This window comes from Heloderma suspectum, chromosome 1 (genome assembly GCF_057233095.1).
Source record: "Heloderma suspectum isolate Gila_16-S chromosome 1, 16-S_ref, whole genome shotgun sequence".
In the NCBI taxonomy this organism is placed as follows: Eukaryota; Metazoa; Chordata; class Lepidosauria; order Squamata; family Helodermatidae; genus Heloderma; species Heloderma suspectum.
The window spans coordinates 73,509,317-73,519,477 of NC_139458.1; the positions used below are offsets into that span (position 1 = coordinate 73,509,317).

At 41.1% G+C, this 10,161-nt stretch overlaps 1 protein-coding gene across 3 annotated transcripts in view; it reads left to right on the plus strand.

Annotated features, from left to right (window-relative positions):
* Window positions 1–9,923, plus strand: part of TMEM62 (transmembrane protein 62) — a 31,367-nt gene extending 21,444 nt beyond the window's left edge. The window contains exons 12-14 of one of the 3 annotated variants that reach the window (XM_084846828.1): window positions 3,005–3,109; window positions 4,138–4,256; window positions 6,682–9,923. In XM_084846828.1, coding sequence (XP_084702954.1) covers window positions 3,005–3,109; window positions 4,138–4,256; window positions 6,682–7,008 — 551 coding nt within the window. In that variant the 3' untranslated portion in view covers window positions 7,009–9,923. Of the gene's footprint in view, window positions 1–3,004; window positions 3,110–4,137; window positions 4,257–6,193; window positions 6,393–6,681 lie in introns of those variants that run through there. The other 2 variants (XM_084846819.1, XM_084846810.1) reach the window with 2 other exon arrangements.
* The last annotated feature ends 238 nt before the right edge of the window (window positions 9,924–10,161 follow it).

A 10,161-nucleotide genomic window follows, 5' to 3' on the forward strand; every position in this document is an offset into this window, starting at 1 on the left:
TCAGGTGACCATCATATCTACTATTGTGGGCAAGAATCCCTTAGAAGAAATGGAGTAGCACTCATAGTCAACAAAAGGGTGGGAAAAGCAGTACTGGGGTACAATCTTAAAAACGATAGAATGATCTCAGTATGAATCCAAGGCAAACCATTCAACATCACAGTAATTCAAGTCTATGCCCCAACCACTGAGGCCGAAGAAGCTGAGGTTGATCGTTCTATGAAGACCTACAACACCTTCTAGAACTAACACCAAAAAAAGATGTCCTCTTCATCATAGGGGATTGGAATGCTAAAGTAGGAAGTCAAGAAATCACCAGGATAACAGGCAAGCATGGCCTTGGTGTACAGAATGAAGCAGGACAAAGGCTAATAGAGTTTTGCCAAGAGAACACGCTGATCATAGCAAACACTCTTTTCCAACAGCACAAGAGACGACTCTACACATGGACATCACCAAATGGTCAATATCGAAATCAGATTGATTATGTCCTTTGCAGCCAAAGATGGAGAAGCTCTATACAGTCAGTAAAAACAAGACCTGGAGCTGACTGTGGCTCAGATCATGAGCTTCTTGTTGCAAAATTTCGGTTTAAATTGAAGAACGTAGGGAAAACCACTAAACCATTCAGGTATGACCTAAATCATATTCCTTATGAATACACAGTGGAGGTGAGGAATAGATTTAAGGGATTAGACCTGATAGACAGAGTGCCTGAGGAACTATAGACGGAGGTCCGTAACATTGTTCAGGAGGCAGCAACGAAATCCATCCCAAAGAAAAAGAAATGCAAGAAAGCCAAGTGGCTGTCTGAGGAGGCTTTACAAGTAGCTGAGGAAAGAAGGGAAGCGAAAAGCAAGGGAGAAAGGGGAAGATATATCCAACTGAATGCAGAGTTCCAGAGAATAGCAAGGAGAGACAAGAAGGCCTTCTTAAATGAACAATGCAAAGAAATCGAGGAAAACAACAGAATGGGAAAGACAAGAGTTCGCTTCAAGAAAATCGGAGATCTCAAGGGAACGTTTTGTGCAAAGACTGGCATGATAAAGGACAAAGAAGGCAGGGACCTAACAGAAGCAGATGAGATTAAGAAGAGGTGGAAAGAATACACAGAAGAACTATACAGGAAAGATCTGAATGTCCCTGATAGCCATGATAGTGCGGTCACTGAACTTGAGCCGGACATCCGAGAGAGTGAAGTCAAGTGGGCCTTAGGAAGCATTAGTAACAACAAAGCTAGCGGAGATGACAGTATTCCAGCTGAGCTATTTAAAATCCTAAAAGATGATGCTGTTAAAGTGCTGCATTCAATATGCCAACAAATTTGGAACACTCAACAATGGCCGCAAGACTGGAAAAGGTCAGTTTACATTCCAATTCCAAAGAAGGGCAACGCCAGAGAGTGTTCAAACTACCGCACAATTGCGCTCATTTCACATGCCAGCAAGGTTATGCTCAAAATCCTACAAGCTAGGCTTCAGCAGTATGCGAACCGAGAACTACCGGAAGTACAAGCTGGGTTTCAAAGAGGCAGAGGAACTAGAGATCAAATCGCCAACATTTGCTGCATCATGGAGAAAGCAAGAGAATTCCAGAAAAACGTCTATTTCTGCTTCATTGAATACACTAAATCCTTTGATTGTGTGGATCACAACAAACTGTGGCAAATTCTTAAAGTGATGGGAGTACCAGACCACCTTACCTGTCTCCTGAGAAACCTGTACGAGGGTCAAGAAGCAACAGTAAGAACCAGACATGGAACAACTGACTGGTTCAAAATTGGGAAAGGAGTACGACAAGGCTGCATATTGTCACCCTGCTTATTTAACCTATATGCAGAGTACATCATGAGAAATGCTGGGTTGGATGAATCAGAGGTCGGAATTAAGATTGCTGGGAGAATTATCAACAACCTCCGATATGCAGACGATACCACCCTAATGGCAGAAAGTGAAGAGGATCTCAAGAGCCTCTTGTTGAGGGTGAAAGAGGAGAGTGCAACAGCTGGTTTGAAACTCAACATTAAAAAAACTAAGATCATGGCATCTGGCCCCATCACTTCCTGGCATATAGAAGGGGAAGAAATGGAAGCAGTGACAGATTTTACTTTCTTGGGCTCCAAGATCACCGCAGACGGTGACTGTAGCCATGAAATTAAAAGACGCTTGCTCCTTGGGAGGAAAGCTATGGCCAACCTAGACAGCATAGTAAGAAGCAGAGACATCACCTTGCCGACAAAGGTCCGTCTAATCAAATCTATGGTTTTCCCAGTAGTAATGTATGGCTGTGAGAGCTGGACTATAAGGAAGGCTGAGCGCCGAAGAATTGATGCTTTCGAACTGTGGTGCTGGAGAAGACTCTTACGAGTCCCCTGGACTGCAAGGAGGTCAAATCAGTCAATCCTAAAGGAAATCAACCCTGAGTGGTCATTGGAAGGACAGATACTGAAGCTGAAGCTCCAATATTTTGGCCACCTAATGCGAAGAGAAAACTCTCTGGAAAAGACCCTGATGCTGGGAAAGACTGAAGGCAAAAGGAGAAGGGGACGGCAGAGGATGAGATGGCTAGATAGCATCACCGATGCAATGAATATGAACTTGAGCATACTCCGGGAGAGAGCGCAGGACAGGAAGGCCTGGCGTGCTATGGTCCATGGGGTCACGAAGAGTCGGACACGACTGAACGACTGAACAACATCAGAGAAAATAGATTATAATATTTTAATACATGGGATTTATCTTATTTATACCTTTGGTACGTGCTTTGATTTCAAAATGTAACCACAAAAGATTTTAAGAAGATGTATAATATGCCTCTAAATATCTTGAATGAAATTTGGGCACATGCCACCAGGAAGTTTCCTTGCACAAGCTCCGGTTCACTTCATTGAATAAACTTGCCCTTTAACTTTGCGGTGGAATTTATCACTCTGTAAAAAGGCACTCCATGTGTGTTTTCAACAATAGTAAGCCATTTTTTAACTGAAAATTTCTTTCAATTTTAGAACCTCTGGGCGTGGTAGTGCAGACCACTTTTTCTCTTCACATCCTGAGCAAAACAAACTTCTTCTATTACTGGTTTCTGCTGCTGAGTTTGTATACTGTTCTAGGTAAGATACAAACACCACTGAAAAATGGTTTCACTGACATCCCAATAGTGTTTCTAGCTCAAATCCCCCGGAAGATTTTGTATTCAATCTTTTTTTTAATAGAACTCTAAATTTAAAATAAAAAAACGGATTTGCTGTCTGTGAAACTTGCCATTCAACTTGAACATGAGCCAAAAAACATATATGGAACCAAAGTTTGTCTGAATAGCTTAGAATAGTGTGAGAATGATTGATTTGTGGAATTCACTTTGCAGGAGATAATTTATTAGGCACCAGATACTACATAAGGATATTTTAAAATGTGGCAAGCTACAGATTTTTCTAACCACCAGTGATATTGAGTGATGACCACGTAATACTACTGAAAGTTATACAGCCAAGCCTTGTACTGTAAAAGCACCAGCATTGCACAAAACTGAAATCTGGCTGACAGCTGAGCTCACATTCACTTGTAAAGTAAACAATGCAAAAATACTGTGCCTTTTTCTGTCCTTAATACTCTTTAGTATTTTTATGGTTTTAGCACTTCTAATTTAGCAACTTTACAGTCTTTGGTATGCTCTTTCCTAACAACTCTCATTCTGTAAAAGAATCCATGACAGGTGGGGTGCAAACCAAGATCCAAGTCTAGCTTTCTAGCTCCTACACCACAGCAGCTCTTAGGAAGTGTTTGTCTGAGGATAACAGTTTAATTTAATTCATTTAAAATACCTGTATCTCATCTTTCCTTGTGAAGCTCAAAGGGGCTAACAACAGAAAATCATAGAATACCATATAAAATTAAAGTTCCATTTTCTGCCTATGTTAAAAAGCCACTGAATAGGTTAATACTTTATCAGATGGCATTATTTAAAAGAGCATCTTACCTAGTTAGCTATTTTTGTAATGGTGACTAGTTTTAAGTGTTTGAAAGTGATGCTTGGACAAATGAATAATTTTTTTTAATGTTGGACAGCTTTTGAGGGCTAGATGGGGCCAACTTTTTCTTGTACTCACATTCAATTTAGTACAACATTTCCATCCTACAGGACCCTGGTTTATTGGCGAGATGATAGATGGACATATGGGCCTCTGCTTTTCCTTTGGAGTAATTCTTGATGGCCATTTCTTTGAAGGCAGTATAACCTTCCTAGTTGGAATTATGCAGGTAGGATTCTCAATACTTGACAAATAGCTTGACATTTTTTCTAAACATTTTAAGTAATGACAAAAAAACGTAGTGATGGTGGTCAACATAAAATGTTTGTTTTGATGACAGATTAATGTGATATGTTTTAAGCAATACATTTAGCAAACTGCAGGGGTTTTACAGTTCATTCAGAACAAATCTAATTTTCAGTATAATTGCTAATTCCATGGCACAGTGCTGGAATAAAAGGGCAGTGTTTATTTATTTAAAACAGGGGTGTTTAACTGCTTTCAACATGAGGACAAAATTCCGTTTTGGAAAAGCTCTTGGGGGCTGCTTTCCAGTGGAGGGCGGGGCCGAAAACAAAAGGAGCAGGGCCCAAATACAAAAAATACGAGCAAATTGTAGCATAAAGCAATTACTGCCAGTAACTAAGCCTTGGGAGAGGCATTTCAACCTTTTGGAATGGGGAAAAGTCTGTACAAAAGCTGGGAAACCACCAAACAGTGGTTGGCGGGGAGAGAAGGGATGAGACCAAGAGAAGGGAATTAGAGCCCAGATGGGCTGGATTTGGCCACTGGCCTGTGTTTCTGCACCCCTGATTTAGAAGACTTATATCCTGCCTTTTGGCTACAAGAGTATTCAAACCAATTTACAACAGGGCAATGCTAAAACGTGTTTGTAGCAGCAGAGTGCAAAGCTAAAGCAATCCAAATATCTGGCAAAATAAAAATGTATTGGCAATTTGCCTAAAAGCTAAAAATGATGGAGCCAACCAAGTCTCCCAAGGAAGAGCATTTCACTGCTGCAGCTACTAAAATGGTCTTCTGTCATGTCCCAACCAGCCATGCCTTTGAAGGCAAAGTAGTATGGATTAAGGTCTCTGATGACTGTGAAGCAGGGTTGGGCAATTTGAAGCCTACAACACCACTCCCAACAGCCCTAGCCAGCATAGCCAATGGTGAGGTGTGAAAGGAGTTGTAGGCCACATCATCTAGAGGTCTAGAAGTTGCCCATCCATGCTATAAAGAGTGGCAGACTAATGTGGAAAAAGACAGTCATTCAAATAACCTGGCCCCACACCATAAAGGGTTTTGTAGTGTTATGGGCTCTGGAACAGCTGGACGTACAGGCATAGGAATCAGAGAATATACTTGCTTCCTCCTTGAAGAGGGTGGTCCACTGTAACCACAGAAAACAGACATAGTCCATAAGTCTGTTGTGTGAACAAAGATGCCTTAAATTGTGCCCAGAAACTAATTGGAACCCAGTGTAGCTCACGTAACATGGAGTTAAATGCTCCACAAAGCGGGTTTTGGCTGCTGCATTTTGCACTAGCTGAAGTTCTGAATACTGCTTAAGGGCAGCCCCATGTAGTTGACATTGCAGCAATCCAGCCTGGAAGTAACCATGGCATGTATGACAATGCACCCAAGAAAGGATGCATTGTTAGGCTACAGTGTGACCTGATTTTAGAAAAAAGGGTATCTGATTAACATGATTACCTTTCACACTGCAGAAGATCTATTTATAGCAACTCATCACTATACATTCTTAAAACAATGTTTATGTAGTTACATGAACTGGATAACCCTTTTCATGAAAGCTCATTCATGTGGCTCTTGAAAAATTCTGCAAGGGCTGTGGCTGTGTCATGAGCAAATTATGGAATAGTGCTTGTGACATCACTGAGGACAGCTCCTCTCTCCTGTGTCCGCAGCATTCCTGTACATGTTTAAACTTCAGAGGATCTTCCTACTAAGAAGCTTGAGCTCCTTTAAGTTACACAAAAATGCTGGTGAAAAGTAGTAAAGCCAATTCCCTACTCCTTTAGCAGTACATCTACCATCGGTCCATGAATTTCTTTCTTTGAAACTTGTGACCTGCCGTTTCCAGAGCACATTATAATTGCAGTATATACAATGACATGAATTACTTCCACTTCTCCTCTCCAGCGCTGCAACACACATCTCCTCTTAATCCACGGGTATGGGTGTTTTTGTGCTTTAAAAAAAAATAGCTGTCAGCTTTGCTTCCCTACTGGATCAAATTGCTAATCTCTGCTGCAAGACATTCCCTTCCCACCTCGATCCTGAGGCTCACAGAATTGCACAAAAAGATAAACGCTGTGTAGGACTGCAGGATGAAAATGAGGTAGGGAAACACTTTGACATCATTGCATGGAGAAGATGTGAGCATTTTGAATTCTCAGTAGCCAGGAGCATTTTCTACCTGCCACCAGATTTCCTTGCTGTTCTAGTTACTCCTCAGTCACCAGTGATCTCTCTATGACACCTAGCTTGGATTCACTGGAGCAGAGCTTTGTTTATGGATTCTAGTGCCTAGAACAATTCTATGTACTCTTATAACTTTCCACGTTGTAACTTATTCTGTATGTATCCTGTGAAAATAGTCTAACGTATCTTTTCTTTTGGGGGGACAGGTGGTGTTTTTTAACCTACCGTTGATGGCATATACATGTTGGTGTTTACTGCTGCGTTGCCAAGGGCATTGCTTTGGCTCCCATTTGTATCACATCAAATGGTATCGGACGGTGCCCATCCACCTAATCATGGCACTCCTATTTTTCTGGCAGGCATTTTCCTGCTACTTCCTGCTGCAGACATATGGAACTATGGCTTTTTTCCTCTCTCCACTGAGAACTTGGATTGTGGGGCTAACCCTCTTTTTGGTCTACAGGACCTGGACACTTCAGTCCTCTGTGCTAAGAACCTTTATTGTGGAAATGAAAAATTACCAAAGTTCTTAATAGCTCCTTTTCAGGAAATTCAAGTAACCTTTCACCTGGATTGTTACACAGTGAAGCACTGGACTACAGGCTTGTATGACTGATATCTGTACAGCCTGAACAACAAAATGTGGAGGGCTTAGAGCTGTTCTGAAGGTACTTCTGTGCTGTGGTATAGTAGGATGTTTACCAACCCAAAGCTCTAAGGGGATCTACAGCACCTGTCTCAAGAGCTACTTCCTTATTACATTTCTTAATGGAAATTTATTTTGAATTGCTGTCACCTTGCTGCTAAACAAAGTTCATAAGGAGAATATGGAAATGAATTGTAATTGCTTCTACTTTTCAATGTTTACACATGGTATGCCACACTTAAATATGGAAGCAGCTGCTATTTGGTCAGTAGTAATGGATATACTCACAGTATAGGGCCTAAAAAGGTGTAATCTTTCTTCTCACCCCCCTTTTTTTAGGATAGCAGACACTTCCTCTTACGCACACCCATTTTAGAAACTGGCTTTGAAATGATGTAGCCTTTTAAAAAATATATGAATTTGTATACTGCCAATTGGTGCTTAGGGTGGTACACAATAAAATAATAATACAACATAAAAATTAATAATAACAATACCACCAGCAATAATAAGCAGTAGTTATAACAATTAGCTCCTGTAGCTTAAAAGGCCTTGAGGTACATAAAAGTCTTCACCTGGAGCCAGAAAGATAGCAAAGTAGGTGCCTCATGAGCCTCTTGGGATGGAGATCCATAAATGGCATGCTACCACTAAAAAGCCTCCTCTCTGATTACGTCCCATCTCTCTTCAGATGGCAGGGAAAACCACAGCAGGGCCTTCCTTGCTAACCTCCACATATTGACAGCTTGCTCTGGAAGTAGCTACTCATCCTGAAGTCAGCGCCAAAACCTTGAATTGTGCTTGAAAATGTATTGGCAACCAGTTCAGCTCTAAGCACTAGAGTAATATCCCATATGATGGCAGCTGTATTATTGACTAATTTATAGGCAGTCTACAAGAGGTAGGCCCATGTATACTGTACATTACATTACTGTGCATCTCAGTAATCAATCCTGGATGTTATCAGAACATTGGTAACCATGGCAACACTTTTTCCGTCCAGGAGATGCCACAGCTGGCGCACTAGTCTCAACTGATAAATGGTGCTCTGTAGTACTTGGCCCTCTAGTGACAAAGCTGGGACTAGGAGCAGAGTGTGAACTTGATCCATTAGGGGCAGTGCAACCCCATTTAGAACAGGCTGAATACCAGTACCAAGAGCAAATGAAACTACCTATCCAAAGCACCTTTGTCCCCTCAGGATTAGGTTTGTTTCTTGGCCCTCATCCAGCTCATCACTGATTCCAGGCACCTGTTCTGCTCTTCTACTTTCTCATCTGACCCAAATGGAAATGAAAAGTAGAGTGGAGGGAGGTGCCACTGGAATGGTGATATACGCATTCCAATGGCACCTCCCTCCAAATCCTTGGATGACCTTTTCTAGCAGCTTAGTATGTTAAAAAGCCTTGGGGCTGCTGTTGGAAAAACCGCAAGTCTTACTAGATTCACAGAGTTCCTTGCAGTTTTCTGAAATGTGGTTTATTGTACGAGTTACTTGATTTTTCAACTGTTGCATATTAGCAACTAGTTAGCTATGCAGTGTACCTAATTTGTTGGGCTATTACCATGTATGAAGTCACAATGTGATTAAAGTACATAGCATCTGTGCATAATATAGCCTATTACCTATATGGTAATAGAACTATCGTGCGAGTGCACAAACAGGTAATCAGTAAAATAATACAGTACATCTTGTTCAAAAATCAAAGTGGAAAATAATGTTAAGTGCATGCTGTTCTTTCTTTAAAATTACTTTTAAAGCACAGAACTACACATTATAGGAAACACAGAACTGCTACTAAAAATGGCAGCTCTATGTCAAGGTCTCCCCTTCTAATGTGCAGGGCAGCATATCCTGTATCTTGATTGCTCCATCTCAGCCAGCAGTAGCTAGTGATGTGGGGTGGGGAAATACACAGTGTAATGAAAACAGGACACAAGTTGTCCCATGTGTTACCCAGGGGCGGCTTAACCTGCAACCACCAATTTCAGCAGCAACTGTCTATTTCTTATGATGAAGTTTGCCTTCAATACCCATTTCTTAAGGATTCTCCCTCACTCTTAATAAGTTCCCTTCTACATAAGACATGTTCTACTTTAAATTATTTGTGAGACAAAAGCTTTATGTGCATATTTTGGGCTGCTTTACCATACATTACCTATGCTGCTAAATCGAACATAACATAGAATCAACTTTAGTCTCTCATAAGATATTTGCTAGAGGATAAGATGGCTAGATAGCATCACTGATGCAATGAATATGGACTTGAGCACGCTCTGGGAGAGAGCGGAGGACAGGAAGGCCTGGCGTGCTATGGTCCATGGGGTCACGAAGAGTCGGACACGACTGAACAACTGAACAACAACAACAAAGATATTTGCTAAGCTGAGCAAATACATGACAGGAAGGTAAGGGCCAGTTCACACACTGCCCCCACTGTATGCTTTCTATGTTCAAGGGGAGGTAAGAGCACCCTGCCTCCAGTACAAATATAAACACTTTGTATGACTGGCCTGATACGTATGTACTGAGTATTCCCTACCCAGCTATCTGTGTTTTTCTCTAAAGTAAGTTGGTGTATATGCCTGAGAATATATGTGTGTAGGAACTAGTATATGCAAAATGTTCTACATAGATACGTTTGTAAGCCTAAAGTATACACCTACAGCATATCACAGAACCAAAGCATATGGGCTGGCCAGACACTATTGTTGTGTGTTTGTTTTTGCCCGAATCTTTTGAAATTCCAACATAATTGCTACCAACAATAAAAGGCTTTGTGTGGTGCTCACTCAATCTTTATATTTTCTAATGTTATGTTCTTCCACTTTTACCCCAGTGAGTTTTTGATGTTGACAACACCTAAGAGCTCAATCGTGTGCATGTCTCCTCAGAAGTTAAGTCCCATTAATTCAATGAGGCTTACTCCCACATACATGTGTATAGGATTGCAGCCTAAAAATCTTCATTCATAGCTAGGTGTGTTATTTTCATACCAGTTGCCTAAGCAAGTATTTTTTGTTTTTGTTTGCAGGGAAG